This window comes from Abramis brama, assembly GCF_963993115.1.
Source record: "Abramis brama genome assembly, chromosome: 21".
NCBI lineage: Eukaryota > Metazoa > Chordata > Actinopteri > Cypriniformes > Leuciscidae > Abramis > Abramis brama.
The window spans coordinates 2773180-2790679 of NC_139983.1; the positions used below are offsets into that span (position 1 = coordinate 2773180).

Here is a 17500-nt window from a genome sequence, read left to right on the forward strand (position 1 = left end):
GCATTGACTGACAGCTCTCCTGTCCTCATGTTGAGATAAATCGAAGAGCAGAGGCGTTGTGTGTGGCTGTGTGTGTGAACATGATGGTTATTGTAGTTCTAGACTAAATGTGAGCGTGCATTTACTCCTCTCACTTGCACAAAAAAAAGATTCAATATTACTCAAAATGAATAAAATCAGTGAAATGCAGAATCAGAGTTCTATGCAAACCTCCAATAACTAAAAATGTTAAATAAAACATAGATTTTTATGCATTTAATCTCACTTTATTGACCAATGTACTTGCTTCTGAGCTTTGATGATTCAGTTAAACCATAAGCAAACATGACTATAGATTTATTTATTTTTTATTGGTAAAGTGTTAAACTTTTTTCTCCTGCATCTATTCTTCCGTTATCCAGAACTGTTATCTATTTTTTTTTCTTTTATTCTGAAGCAATATTCTCATCAATGTTCAATCAGCTTTGATATATTGATATTTAAATCTGCATATTGTAATATCTGCACCTTTAAAGGGCACCCACCCACCAATATTATTAAATGTATTCTTCATCTTTCATTTTAAATTCCTAAATTTGATCAATAAATTAAATTATTTAGAACAATAAGACACTATAGGGCTGATCAAATTAAATAATTTACACTACAAAATTTAGTGTAATGTAAATGTTAATGCAATGTTATGAGATTGTTTAAAATATACAAACAAGAAACGTTGGAAAGAATGATACTTTTAAACATAACACTAAACCACCAGTAGGTGGCGGCAGGTGACCGTCTTAATGAGCGAGTCATTGATTCATTCATTCAAACGATTCATTCGAACGACTGATTCATTCAAGAATGAGACAGATGTTTATGAATGAGTCATTGAATCTCTGATTCAACCGATTCGTTCACAATGCTGCGTGAGCCTCAACAGCACAACATTGTTACCGTAAGTTACTTTATTTTTTTGTTATTGACGTTCTAATCAGGATACTTGTCCGGTCGGGCAAGTAAAATTCTCTTTTACTTGTCCATTCAATAAATCCACTTGTCCCGGACAAGCGTTAATGTCGAGCCCTGTTGTAATGCATTACTTTTCAAAGTAATTTCCCCAACACTGGTTGCTTTAAAAGGTATTTTTTGGTTGAGGGTCGAAATAAACAAAGCAAAATTGACTAATGACAAAGCAAACCCTAACACTAACCACCCTGCTCTTGTTAGTCTCTGTATGCATGTGTCTGTACAGAAAGTGTACACATCCATTTTTATCTTCAGATAAATAGCTTCTAAATTGTTAATTTAAAACATTTTCACCACTTCAGAAACAGTCTACAAATCATCTTTCTGTCCAGAACCAGAATTAAACTTTCATGACAGTATTAATCTCATTTATAATGAATGAACACTAAAATGAACCTAGATATTCCATATTCTATATAAATGTGATTTGCAAACATCTGTAAGTCACTGAAGGGTTTACACTTGAAACACAAGTAAATTGAGTTCTCAAGATTTGCTCCACAGCTTGAATCCGGAGTAAAGACGCTTTGCTGATATAGCAGGCGAAATCAAGGTAATGGGCAAACATTTATCGGTTTCTGCTTAAGCACATGCATAATCAGGTTAAGAATGTAAACAACTATTCAAACACAAAATAGCACTAAAGTTCACAGAATGATAAACACTTGGCTGCTTTTCTTTTTTAAGAAATTAAGGATTTGTTACATTTGTCATCATTGTTGTATCACTATTCGGACTAAAACTGATTCAGTTCACTTTTTTATGTTTGTTTAGTGATGAGAATCATAAGGAATTCAGACTTCATGATTTCACCATTTCTATCAACTCTAGTATTAGTATGTTTGAGATACTTTTCAGTACTTTATTTCCATCTTTACCTTATAGCATACAGAATTTATGGTAAGACTTACAATAAAGGTCCCATTAGTTGCATTACAACTTACAATGAGCAACACATTTGTTAAAGTATTTATTCATCAAACATACAACTGTTCATGTTAGCTCAGGTGCATTAAATAATGTTAACAGATACAACTTTTGATTTTATTAATAAATTAACTAACATTAACTGAGATTAATCAATCCTTCAGAAGTGTTTATTTTTATTTTTATTGTTAGTTCATATTAATTTATTAAGTTAAAGTCCCCCTGTGATGAAAATCCAGTTTTTAATGTTGTTTATATGTTGTTTAAAGGGGTGGTTGATTATGATTTCACTTTTCTAGCTTTAGTTAGTGTGTAATGTTGCTGTTTGAGCATAAACAACATCTGCAAAGTTATAACGCTCAAAGTTCAAAGCAAAGGGAGATATTTTCTTTTACAGAAATCTCTTTATAAGGACTACAACAAACGGCTGGTAGAGACTACACAACATTTCTCCCGGGTTAGTGACATCACAGACCCTAAGATTTACATAAACCCCACCCCCTGAACACGATTTATAGATTATCAAGACAGAATATGCTAATCACTTGACTAGAAGATAACTACACATCAGCTACATAAATTCATCAACTAACCATTCAGAAGTGACAATTTTAACATGCTATATAAAAATATCTGTGGGGTATTTTGAGCTAAAACTTCACATACACACTCTGGGGAATGTGAAAAGGGCATTATACCACAACTGTAATACGCTTTAAGACAAAGCATGTGTAAATTCATAAGTCGACACCATTGCTGAGTATTTCCTCCTTAAAACTGCAGTGAACAAAAGACAGTCTCAAAAACACGCTTTGAAATCGCTGGTGTTTCTGACGTCACAAACTACCTTGTAACCAATCAGATCAACGTGTGATCGTCAACCAGTGGATCTCTGAGCTGAGTGAGTGAGTGGAGGCGGGGCTCATTTGCATATTCATAGAACCAAGTATACTAAATGATGTCGAGTTACATTCAAGATATTTTAAGACATTTTCAACAAAAAAAAACATTTAAATATGTCATTTTGGTGATCAAAGATGAGTTTTAAGGGAAAAAATGATTGACTACAGGGGGACTTTAACTAATGATAACTTATAAAAACCTTACCAGCTAACAGGGAACGTTCTCAGAAGGATCTCTCAAAGTTATGATCAAACGTTCTTCGAATAACGTTAACGTTCGTTCAAAGTTATTTTGGCTTTAATAGATGTTAGACTTTAATTGGCTTAAAAATAAACATTTTAGTTGGATGTTCATCTAACGTTTTCTTTTAAATGTTACTACTTGTTTCAAAACATTCAGAGATCATTCAAATGTAACATTCCGATAATGATGAAACGGAACGTTCCCTAAACGTCTGTTTAACCAAGACATTTAAAAAACAACAATGTACACTGAAGGTTCCGAGAACATTCAGTTAGAAAAACGTTCTTGGAACATATCTTCGTTAGCTGGTTTAGCGTAAAGTTTTTCTGAACTTTTCCTGTTATACATCTGTCCCGTTCAGACCGAATGTCTGTTGGATCATGGAAACCCTCAACCCTGTTATTTACTTACTTAATCACATCTAATCCACATCTCTCATGCCTCTTTACTTGTCTTCTTCTGTCAAAAGCTCAACGTCTGCCCTATTCTTCCTCCTCTCGTTGTCTCAACCTGCCCTGCCTAAAATCCTCCCTCGTTCTTCCCGAGCCTTTCGTCTGCTTATTATGCCATTAGTCGTCCGGCTCTTGCACGAGACAAAAACCAGTCCCTCTTCAATCTAAAGAAAGTCCTCTGTTTCTTCCCCTCCTTCCTGAAATTACCCGGCGACGCGTGCCTGCGTTTCTAATTGCGCCGGTCGTCCCCGGAGACAAGCCCCTCCCCCCGGCATAATGAAAAGCCTCGGCCTTAATTACTCCTGCTGAACGCTGATTGTTATTGACAAAACTCCTGTGGCTCGGACAAACGGCTCTAGATTAGCTCCATTACAGGCAGCGCTCCAAGAGGAACAGCACAGCGATAGAGGGGGGGAATCGCCATCTGACAATACAAAGACGCTTTCTTTCTTTCTTTCTTTTCGTGTAACTCTCCTCTTCTTAGTTCTGCTCGTTCGTTCGAGTGTCTTGTCACAAACGCTGTGTTTTTTAAGCCCGACTCTAAATATGTGACTTGAGGTCCGCCGCGTGTTTCGTCAACAGTGAGCGCAAATAGCAGTGTTTTTGGACGAGTCGTGATTGTTTGCTTCACAAAAGGTACATAGACTGTTTAAAGCCGATACAAGCGGTCCTGAACGCGAGTGTTTAAACACCTGACGGCGTGAGGGTTTGGGGATTTATGGAGCGATCTCGTGTTTTTGTCACTGAAATCTCAGTGATTCAGACGAGACTATCAGGATTCATGCTGAAGATGAATACATACAGTGGGGCTTTAAACGTGTGTGTGAAATTATGGAACAGTTTATTGAACCTTTAGACAAAGTCTAAAAAAAAGTTTGCAAGTTTTGTTGCATATCATATTTGATGCATCAGGCGTTTATGGCTCATATAGTCGGATAAAAGTGAGAACATGAAGGAAAAACAGCTCAGTTTTATTCACAGGCCCAAAGTGAGCAAAAATATGCAATTTGCTGCAGATGCTGATATTAATATGTGCAAAAAGATGAAATTCTGATGCTTGTGATCAATGAGCTCTTAAACGGTATAGCAGATTCTTACATAAAATGCAAATAAATATCAATATCTGCTGATAATGTTTTAGTAAGCTGATATTTAAATGCTTAGTTTTATGATCAAAGCTCTGTAGTTTTAAATCATATAATGCAATGCAATACAATGATGATTGAGAGATGAACAAATAAACCTTCCTCAAAAGCCTGATGATCATATTTGATATGCATGATTATGATAATAAATGATGTATGATAATCAAGTAAAGCGAAGCTGCTTCAGTCCAGCTGAAATATTACTAACAATATCAAAGTTATTCTTGCGTTTCCTTGATAAATCAGGGCAGATTTGACACAGAAAGACTCGTGAAGCTCGAGCTGAAGGAGGACATTTGTACAATTATACTGAAAGACTTTTACTTGATAAAAGAGTCTAAACTATCAGTCAGAGACAGAAGGACTGAGGAGATTGTGAGGTTAAACTTCAAATACTTGCATGTGTGTCAGCCACATTTACATTACATTCGTTTTTAATGTGAGCATTGGGAAATGTGAGTTTTTATGCAATTAATTGCAATAAAATACAAAAGGTTTATGTTATCAGAGCAGTGTGACTGCTGTTGTTCAGCATCTCTCTCTCTCTGACACACACACACACACACACACGCACACACACTCCTCTTGTGTGTATCAGTTCACTCTGACTCTGTGACCCTGAACATCTCGACTCACGACAGAAACCTCTACATTACAGTCACAGCTCTGCACACACTCATATACACCGACACAGAACACACATATTCATCCTCAGGAACAACTCGTCTGTCCTTTCAGTGAAACACGTCTGTTCAGTTTTCCCTCTTCAAAGCAGCTAAAAAGTTGTTTTAGTAGCAAGTAAAACTTCCATCCATCCATTTTGGCGCAGTGTTACTTTAGCATCGAGATATTATTATAGTTTTTATAAATAGTTTGAATTAGTTTTTACTTTTATATTTTTCATTTTAATTTGAGTTATTGTTTTAGTACATTTGTTGTGTTTTTTGTAATTTTTATACTTTGTTTTAAACCATGTCTATATAGATTTGATTAATTTTTATTTCAGTTTTATTTATCTGAAATTAAATGAAAATGTTTCAAATGTTTATATATATATATATATATATATATATATATATATATATAATTTTATTTCAGTTAACATTTATTTTATTTCAAACAATGTTTTTTTTTTCTTCTAACTAACCATTCAGAAACCTCCTGTTGCTTCTACATGTTGTCACTTCTTCTTGAGTCTCTCCATCATTGTCTGACTCCGGTTTGAACATAAAAGGCTAAAAGTTTTTGAAATGTTCAGTGCATGTGTGTGTGAGTGCAAGCTCTTGAAGCTCCGCCCCCTGTGCCGGGAGCAGCAGCTCATTTGCATTTAAAGGGACAGACACAAAAACGGTGTGTTTTTGCTCACCCTCAAAAAGTGACAATTTTAACATGCTATATAAAAATATCTGTGGGGTATTTTAAGCTAAAACTTCACACACACACTCTGGGGACATCAGAGACTTATTTTACAGGCTTTGGTTTGTCCACTCCTACTGTGCTGTAGTGAGGAGAGACGGCTATTTCATCCGCTCTGGTCAGTGTGGTCATCTGATCATATGTCTCTGTAACAGTAAACCTCGTATAGGCGATCAAATGGATTGATTACTAGAACGTCACCGCTGGCGCCACACCATACATTACCACGACCATGTCATGATGATACGTCAATAACAGCATCGTCTTTTTATTAACAACTGGCCATCCACGGTTCATTATTTCTTATCGTTTCAGTTCATAGTGAAATATTAGTTTGACTTATATCATAATTGACCGTTCGCAAAGACCCGCCCCCTTTAGTTACTGTTGCCACATCATGTTCTCACGCAGTGAAAAATACATCGCGGAGCAAAGAGACTGACAACGCGCCCACAGACAGGACAGACCAGCTTACTTTTGATGTGAAACAAAGTCTCAACTTTAAAATTTGGTCATTTTTTAAAGACATTTAAACAATAAATACCATTTTGTGGCTCTTTAATTTGTCGTAACAGATCGCTGCCTCAGTTAAAGCTCCTCGTGAACCGATCATCTCAAATAAACATGAATGAACATCAGAAGGAATGTTGTTTCAAACGTGGAAAGACGTCAGTACACAGTTCAAATCCACCGATGTTAATCTACTAACTCTCCTGCTTTGTCGCAATTAAGACAGAGCCCTGAGATATAAAGTCAGAATTGCGTGATGTAAAGTTGCAATTGTGTGTTATAAAGTCAGAATTGTGAGAAAAATGACAGAAATTGACGAAAATGGCCGATTCGGCAGATTATGATTGGTCAGATCGCCTGTCCATCAAACTCCCTGCGAAGGGTGAATTTACACACAGCAAAGAGCGCATATGATGGCCTACCTTGTATTGTTCTCTTGAAGAAGGCCTTGCAGGCTTCGCAGGAGGCCACGCCGTAGTGATACCCGGACGCGATGTCTCCGCACACCAGGCACAGGCGTTTAGGGATGGAGTTGAGCATGTACTCGCACTTGATAGAGGCGGGGTCGTCGAGCAGCGAGCTGGAACAGTCCTCGTAGCGCTTTCGGCAGGCGCTCCCCCCCGCGCCCAGCGGCCCGCCCGCCGTGAACATGGGCGGAGAGTCCAGGCCGTTGGAGTGGCTGTTGATGGCGCTGGCGTAGCCGCCGCTAGCGTCCGAGTGCGCGCCGGGACTGGGGTGGCTCGCCGTGTCCACCAGAGACGACGGACTGGAGGGCTCAGTCTTAATGTAGGAGCCACAGCTGGACGTCATGTGCCGCTCCTCAGCGGCCATCCTGGTCAGCAGCCTGGAGGACACACACACACACACGTGAGAGGGGGACGGCCAGCGTGCAAAAACACAAGTGTGACGCCAGATCAGTTTCAGTAAACAAGCCGTCAGCAGTGACACAACAAAATCCAATTCATAGAGTGCCCAGACAGCAACATAGTGTCGGCCCAGATCCGGCCCACGTCCGGGCCGTGTCAATCCACGTGTACCAACACTATGTCGCTGTCTGGGTGCATTCAAAAGAATAGGGCTGGGGTGCGTTTCCCGAAAGCATCGTTAGCCAACTATGATTGCAAGTTCTGTCTTTATCAGCAGTTTAATGAGTCTGTGTTTCCCGAAACCATCGTTTCAACGAACATTCGCAAACAGCATCGCAGAGGTGTGTGTTTGGAGCGACAGATCTCGACCTGTGGTTAGAAGAAGAGTTTCTAGTTTGCATGACATGTGGACTCAATAAATCCTGATCTTGAGCAAAATAAGCAAGCTGACATTCAGTGCAACCTATATCTTTATTTATAATACATACAAATGTCATTTACGTCTTTTAGTTTGTCAAGAGATTTAAAGCGTTGTTTTTGAAGAGTGCGCATGTGTGAACGAGCTCTAGTGTGTAAGAATGAGCTTATGATTGAGTCCGGAAATAAAGCAAAATAACAATAATAATAGAGAAAAATGAGAAATATTCCTCAGATGCCGTGTCTGTAATTTATATCAAAACATCTAGAATTAATTTGATTTTAAAGAGATTCATTAAAAGAAGTTATTACTCCACCATGTAATAACATTGAACGACACATTTGCGACAGTTATGATTTGGGAAACAGTCGAGACTAGCTAGTTGATTTCTTCAACGATGTATCATACTATGGTAATTAAGCAGCGAGTTACGGCGGTGTACGGGAAACGGACCCGGGAACGATGATGGTTAAATGGGATTATTTTGGCACTATAATGATCCCAGACAACAATATAGTGTTGGCCCACATCTGGTACGTGTGGAGTCCATGTGTTAAATAAAGGTGACTTGACTGTCCGGGCACTCTCTAATTCTGTGAGAATAGTGAAGTTCACACCACAACTATAACAATAGAGGAGCGATTTTTTTTCTCCAGCTGATGAACGATAAAAACACAGACAGCCAATCAGAGTCAGAAATTAAAGAGCTCATGCATTTAAAGTGGCAGACGACAAAACTTGAATGCACTTATAAAAAAACAGAACGATATTGTCTGTTGTTGTGGACGCTAATACTGTTATTTTCATATTTACCATTATTATTCATTGTGTGAAGGGCCTTTAATAGGGATGCACTATATATCGGCCACCATATCGGTATCGTCCAATATATGTAAATTTTTATGTTATCGTTATCGGCCCGATAATACAACTTGGCCGATATATTAAAGCCGATAAATAATGTATTATTTGCTTCAGCTGAGACACTTCAGGTGCGCACTGTTCAACATGAGGGTTTTGAAATGCTTGAAATATGATTGAAATCACTTTAAAAAAAGGAAAATACAGTAAAGTGCAACAAAGTCTATGACATAAAGTCTGTCATATCGGCTACACAACATTATAATGAGAACATTGTAATTGTGTGTTTGGGACGTGGATTTTAATGGTGAGACCTTTGTTTTTGTAATCAGGCTCTCAAAACTTATATAAAGATTTGAATTTAGATTCATCAGCCAATATATCTGTTATCGGCTTTCAAGTATAAAGAATTATCGGTATTGGCCAAAAGTTGTATCGGTGCCTTTAATCATAACTGTTGTCATTTTAGAAATGTATTTTTATATTATTACACTTTCACGTAAGCATGAGTCAAGGGAATGTCAATTCATATGCAGGGTTTATTGTCTAGTTTCCTGATTTATTATATTTATCATATACATTTGATAAGTATAATATACAATAAAAAATATTAACAAAGAGTTTTCATAATATAGATTTACTCTCCGCATTATGAAAACTGCAAAAAGCTTTTTTCAAAAAGACAAAACAGTGGCTAATATTAATTCCAATAATTTCAAAATATGTTTTTTCTGGTTGCACTTGCATGCTCTTACAGTGTTCTTACATCAGAAAATACTGGGTAATATAAGGCCACAACATGGGTTTAGGGCTAGTACCCAGTTATTACTGTAATTACTGTAATAAGTATGTAGTAAGTACATGCGGAACAGGACTGTAAAATAAAGTGCTACAGCTTTTTCTATTATAACACAGATTTATTCAGCAACAACAATCTCAAACATTATAGTTGAGATTCATGTTTGGTTTATTCGAGTTTTTAAGAAGGTTTGCCACAACAAACAGCCTTGTGAAGAAACACAAACTAGCTGTCTTACACTTTCATTTATTGCAGTGAAGATCACTAAACTACACGAAGCAAACAGATCCATTTAAGAGGAAAGCTCTGATGGAGGATTTCAACTCTTGATATCTGATAAGCATATATAGGTATGTCACCGATGCAAGAGAACAGAAATGACAAATTAAAACAATACTTCCGGGATAAATAACCAGTGGGCCAATACTGCATATGATTATGTTGAATTAATTGAGAAATCGTGATTGCGATTAAAATATGATTCATTGTGCGATCCTATGAAAGAATATTAATTTTGAATATGGTCCTGAAAAAAAAATCTGCATTAAATTTTAATTTGAGGAAAACATAAAGCGTTATCAGCTAATGAAGATGATGAATGGAGAGCGGTCAAACTGCTGCTGTCGTTCAGTGAATAACATGACCACAGGCATCTCATATCAAGACAAATACTGATATTTCTCTTCATGTTTTATAGATGTTAGGATAGTTGTAGCAAATCAAATCAGTCCAATACTGGGACAAACGGCACAACAATATTATTATTAAAGCCACAACAATCAGAAGCAACACTTGAAGCCTTTACGTAGATATAGATATTTTCATAATCTGCACTGTAATGCATTATATCTTTTCATAGATAATTGTAAACAAAGTAAAAATGAACAGATTCCTTGTTGCATCTGGAATCTGTTGTTCGTCATGTGTTTAAATGCAGTATTTCTAAAGGTGTAACGATTATTATAATATCATTATAATGTATTATATATCTGTGGTTACAATTATTCATTAAAAATGCATTAAAACACTTCTATCATACATTCAATATAAAGGCTTCAAGTAAAGTGTTCTGCAGCCACAGAAAACCTCTCGACTCTTACAGACAGCGTGCAGGCAGCACTGGTCAAACACACACACACACACACACACACACACGGCCTGGTTTACTTCAGGGGTCACGATGGGGTCACACACAGCTGTTTCAGGGGTCATGAGGGGGTCACACACAACTGTTTCAGGGGTCACGATGGGGTCACACACAGCTGTTTCAGGGGTCATGAGGGGGTCATGATGGGTCGGGTCACACACAACTGTTTCAGGGGTCACGATGGGGTCACACACACAGCTGTTTCAGGGTTCACGACGGGGTCATGATGGGGTCACACACAGCTGTTTCAGGGGTCACGACAGGGTCACACAGCTGTTTCAGGGGTCACGACGGGTCAGGGTTCACGAGGGGGTCACACACAGCTGTTTCAGGGGTCATGATGGGGTCACACACAACTGTTTCAGGGGTCACGATGGGGTCACACACACAGCTGTTTCAGGGTTCACGACGGGGTCATGATGGGGTCACACAGCTGTTTCAGGGGTCACGACAGGGTCACACAACTGTTTCAGGGGTCACGACGGGTCAGGGTTCACGAGGGGGTCACACACAGCTGTTTCAGGGGTCACACACAGCTGTTTCAGGGGTCACGAAGGGTCAGGGTTCACAAGGGGGTCACACACAGCTGTTTCAGGGGTCACACACAGCTGTTTCAGGGGTCACGACGGGGTCACACACAGCTGTTTCAGGGGTCACAACGGGGTCATGATGGGGTCATACACAGCTGTTTCAGGGGTCACAACGGGGTCACGACGGGGTCACACACAGCTGTTTCAGGGGTCACAACGGGGTCATGATGGGGTCACACACAGCTGTTTCTGGGGTCACACACAGCTGTTTCAGGGGTCACGACAGGGTCACACAGCTGTTTCAGGGGTCACAACAGGTCAGGGTTCACGACGGGGTCACACACAGCTGTTTCAGGGGTCACAACAGGGTCACCCACAGCTGTTTCAGGGGTCACGACGGGTCAGGGTTCACGACGGGGTCACACACAGCTGTTTCAGGGGTCACGACGGGGTCACACACATCTGTTTCAGGGGTCACGACAGGGTCACACACATCTGTTTCAGGGGTCACGACGGGGTCACACACAGCTGTTTCAGGGGTCACGACAGGGTCACACGGCGGGGTCACACACATTTGTTTCAGGGGTCACGATGGGGTCACACACATCTGTTTCAGGGGTCACGACCGGTTCACACACAGCTGTTTCAGGGGTCACGACGGGGTTGCACACATCTGTTTCAGGGGTCACGACGGGGTCACACGATGGGGTCACACACAGCTGTTTCAGGGGTCACGACCGGGTCACACACGGCTGTTTCAGGGGTCACGACGGGGTCACACGACCGGGTCACACACAGCTGTTTCAGGGGTCACGACGGGGTCGCACACATCTGTTTCAGGGGTCACGACGGGGTCACACGATGGGGTCACACACAGCTGTTTCAGGGGTCACGACTGGGTCACACACGGCTGTTTCAGGGGTCACGACGGGGTCACACGATGGGGTCACACACAGCTGTTTCAGGGGTCACGACGGGGTCACCCACAGCTGTTTCAGGGGTCACGACGGGGTCACACACAGCTGTTTCAGGGGTCACGACAGGGTCACACGGCGGGGTCACACACATTTGTTTCAGGGGTCACGATGGGGTCACACACATCTGTTTCAGGGGTCACGACCGGTTCACACACAGCTGTTTCAGGGGTCACGACGGGGTTGCACACATCTGTTTCAGGGGTCACGACGGGGTCACACGATGGGGTCACACACAGCTGTTTCAGGGGTCACGACCGGGTCACACACGGCTGTTTCAGGGGTCACGACCGGGTCACACACAGCTGTTTCAGGGGTCACGACGGGGTCGCACACATCTGTTTCAGGGGTCACGACGGGGTCACACGATGGGGTCACACACAGCTGTTTCAGGGGTCACGACTGGGTCACACACGGCTGTTTCAGGGGTCACGACGGGGTCACACGATGGGGTCACACACAGCTGTTTCAGGGGTCACACCAGCATTAATAAACTGAAGCTTTCCTTCATCCCATACAAATCAACTCCATTATACTGACCATTAGCGCTGTATCATATATCTTGATACTTTATACTATATCATTGAGAGTTTATTAATATTTTGAATTATTATTTGTATTTAAAAATATAATATATTAAATGTACTATAAATATAAAATAGAAATATAATAATTTTTACTTTTATTTTTTGTTCTCATTTTAATTTTAAAGTTTTTAAAAAATCTTCAATCTTATAATCACCTTTAATTTTTTTCAATAAATTCATAATAAATGTTTTATTTAGCTTTACCTTTGTTTAAAATGTAGTAACTCCATATGACAGATTCTTATATGTACGTGAAATAATCAGTATGTATTACTTTTAGCATCGAGATACTATTATAAATTTTCATATAATTTGAATTAGTTTTTACTTTTACATTTTCATTTAGTTAAAGTTTTAGTATTTTTGTTTTGTTTTTGTCATTTTAAATATGTCTATAGTTTTTATTATTTTTCTTTCAGTTTTAGTTTAAGTTAAATAAGCTTTACGTTTAAATGTAGATAGCTGGAATAAAATAAGAATTTTTATATATTTTATTTTATTTCAGATAAAGTTTATTTTAAGGTAACACAAATGCTCTCAATGCTTTTAGTCCTCCATTTAAAGAAACATAAGTAAATAACAAACTGCAGATAAGAACTCGAGTCGGCAGACAGCCGCTCCTCTGACTGATTTAATTGTAAATGCGAGGGTGACGCAGGGTTCAAGGTCAGGGGTCGAAGGTCACCCTTATTTTCTCGCGCTGGTTTCCCGTGGCCGTGGAGACGGGGTCAGCGTGTCAAATGAAATCTCATCGCAGCGTTTCACCGTCTCTCGTGTCATGTATATTCAGCGGTATATTCCACCTCTGGAACATCACAGAAAGGTTAACGGCTGAAATAAATAATACAAAATAGCTCCTTGTTAAAACACTGACCTTGTGGAAAACAGGCAGAGTGTATGTCAGAGAGTGTGACGGCTGCGTCCCGGACACTGATGGATATTACAGAGAAACCCCAAACTAAGTGTCACGGCCAGTAAAAACGCTGCAGTTGAAGTGTACGAATGAAGAAGAGCATGCGGACTCAGATCAGACTCGCGGAGGAAGACATCTCTGTCTCAGAAGACAGCTAACACCGGCTGTTTATCTACCATACTTTATTTCTGGAAGAACACGCTGATTCAGTTCAGTCTCCATGTGATGTAAATATTCATTGCATTAAAACAACAAAACATTATCACAATGATACGTGATTTTAATCACTGTATATACATTTATAGCTAGGAAAATTTCTCAATTCTTATATGCGTTGACTGTTAAATATATATATAAGGTAACACTTTACAGTAAGGTTTCATTTGAAACCTACATTAGTTAACATGAACTATCAATGAAAAATACTTCTAAAGCATTTATTAATCTTAAAGTTAATTTCAATATTTACTGATACATTATTAAAACCAAAAGTTGCATCTGTTAATATTATTTCATGAACCACAGCTGTGTTTTTATAAACTAATGTTAACAGAGATTAATAAATACTGTAACAAATGTAATGCTCATTGTTAGTTAATACATTAACTCATGTTAACTAATGGAACCTTATCGTAAAGTGTTACCATAATTTATAATATAATAAAAATATAATAATAAATGGTAAAAAAAAAAAAAAAAAGGTCACACTTTTGTTTAGGGTCCAATTCTCACTATTAACTAACTATTAACTATGACTTTTGCCTCAATAAACTCCTAATTACTGCTTATTAATAGTTGGTAGTTGTTAAGTTTAGGTAATGTGTGATTAAGGGATGTAGAATATGATCATATATAAATACTAATAAACAGCCAAAATAGCCAATATACTAGTAATATGCAACTAGTTAACAGTGAGAACTGGACCCTAAACTGAAGTGTTACCAAAAATATTCAAGTTATTATTTTCTCAATATTTTCCCAGTTGACAGTTGTGTCAAAAACTGTGTTTTGGAGTCGTGAACAACACTGATGTTGATGATCAAACGCTTGCAGACAGTAGAGATGAAGCCGACATTATATTATCTGTTTGTTTAATCGCTTACGAACAAATTTCCTCTTTACAAGGACGGCCTGCAGGAGAAACTCCAGCTGGAGACGAGAGACTGTTCTGTGTTGAATCATAAGCAGATAAACGCACACGCACCTTTCTGCACATTCATTTCATTTATTAACAGCCATATATTAGAAACAGTGGCATTCAGGGCAATTCCATTTAGGCTTTATTCAGAAACTTCAAGGGGAGCTTAACCCCGGGTCAAAGGTCACGGTGAAGGGGACACTTAGCATAATTGCATACATGTCTGAATGGCTCTATGTTCATATATAAAGCATGCGCTCAGCAGAATCTCTCCAGCAGAGAACCACCATAGACGCTCCTGGTCTGATATTTCACTAAATATGACTGTTCATAAACATGAATGACTCGGGCTCAGTTTCCAAGTCCATGTAACAATTGCAAATCTTTAAAGATTCCATAAACGATAAACCAAACCATCAAACGCCTTCCTTGTTAGTTCATGTAAAAAAAAATACTTCATTTTTATTTATTTTTAGCATTTTACATTTGTTTTTAAGAGTTCATTTCCAACGATTCAGTGAGTCATTAGACCGAGTTCCTGATTCATGAGAGTTTTTGACTGATTCATTAAAGGAATCATTCTTTGGTGAATCACTTACTGTGCGCAACCAGAGAAAACGCAATAACTGATTTATAGCATTCGTGTTATTTTGTGCGGTTTAGTCTTTCTCTCTCATTACATTTAACTCCAATTAGGCCAAATACATATAATAAACCCTTCTTTCTTTCTTTTTTTTGCATTTTACATTTGTTTTTAAGAGTTCATTTCCAACGATTCAGTGAGTCATTAGACCGAGTTCTGATTCACAAGAGTTTTTGACTGATTCATTAAAGGAATCATTCTTTGGTGAATCGCTCTACTCAGGCCGTGTTTATTGTGTGCACAATAATCGATTCATAGCCTTCGTATTATTTTGTGCGGTTCAGTCTTTCTCTCTCATCACACTGAACTCCAATAAAGCCAATTGTTGTTTAGCGGATTCATAACGCTGCAGAAAACCTCGATTCGACCAGAAAACACTCGATTCGGGTTCGTTTCTGCATTAGAACCAGTGAGAACTATAATTGAATTTGATGATTTCGCTGTAATGCTGATGTTGATATCCGTCAGCTTCTGCCCACGAGGACCCGCTCATTCCTCGGGATGATCCCGCTCCCGTCTGCTTTTGTTCCCGCTGAACCCATTTAAATTCATGCTGAGCATCATGTTCAGTTTGGGTGTAATCTGATCATCTGATTCCAGCGGGTCGCTCATACTAACAGAATTTCATCCGCTGTAATATAATTGCACTCGGGCCACAGCGCTGGACTCGCGCTCGCCTGAAGATCTCGCAGAGGAGCCGGAGTTTAACAGAGTGCAGTTACACACCTGAGAGAGAGAGAGATGAACGCAGAGATCTGCTCAACAATAATCACTCTGGAGTGTGTGTCCCATACAGCGACGTAACTCGCTGCTTAATTACCGAAGAAATCAACTAGCTAGTCACGACTGTTTCCCGAAACCGTATTATCGCAAATGTGTCGTTCAACCACGTTGGTTAATGATGTCACGCAGGTGTTACCTAGAGCGGGAAAGACACCATGAAATCAAAATGGACCATTTTTATGATTTTATGGAATATTGTAGGATTTATCGTAAATGATTTCTCTGTGCACATCATTATTGTGTTAATAATCTTGACTCAGAATAAGTTCCTCTTGCAGCATCTCTTCTCTTCTCTGATGACGAGGGCGGGGCTATAACCTGTCACTCACATGAGATCAGCCAATAGCAAACCACAACCATCCAACCATCCAATCAATTCCCCACAGACACCATCAAGCCCCGCCCACATTTGTTCTTGTTCCAGAAGCGTTTCACTCGATATACGACTGCAATACACCTATTTGAACGTCCAAACAATTTCTATAAGTATATGTGGATTTATACCATAAACACATATTACTCAGACCTACCCTGAAAACTTTGGGTTTACTTGAAAAATGCTAAAAATAAAATAAAATAATTTCTAGTAAATAATGACAAAGAATTGGCAAGTAACACTTTCAATTAAACATGAAATTTTAAGTTACACTGAAACTCTAAAAGAATATTTCTTGTAAAACATACTATAATAATCTTTATTTTTTTAAATTATAAAAAAGGTTTGTAGATATAAAGTAGTAAATATAGATTATTGGAGTATGTTTTACAAGAAAATACTATTTCAAAATTTCTGAAATTCTGAAAAACATTTAATTCAATGTTACTTGCTGTTTCTTTGTAATAACTTGTGAAATTTACTAGTAATTTCTGAGTAAAATGTGTTATTTTCCTACACTTTCTACACTTTTTTTCAGTGTATATCTATAATAATCATAAATGTTTCTTGATCATCAAATCCTCAAATTAGAGTGATTTCTGAAGGATCATGTGACACTGAAGACTGGAGTAATGATGCTGAACATTCAGCTTTGATCTCAGGAATAAATTACACTTTACACATGTATATGAATATGTATTTGTATAGAGGTTTTTTTTAAGGAATTGACAGAAAATCTAAAAGCCATATTCTTCTGATGCAGTGACCCTTTCATATGTGTGTCTTAAAGAGTCACTCACACACACACACACACACACACACACACACACACACACACGGTCAGAGGGCTGCAGCTGATGG

The 17500-nt window shown here is 38.7% G+C and overlaps 1 protein-coding gene across 1 annotated transcript in view; it reads right to left on the bottom strand.

Moving 5' to 3' along the window:
• Nucleotides 1–17500, bottom strand: part of esrrb (estrogen-related receptor beta) — an 84870-nt gene that overhangs the window by 47528 nt on the left and 19842 nt on the right. Inside the window, exon 2 of the mRNA XM_084097792.1 lies at nt 7027–7448. Coding sequence (XP_083953918.1) covers nt 7027–7448 — 422 coding nt within the window. The remainder of the gene's footprint in view (nt 1–7026; nt 7449–17500) is intronic.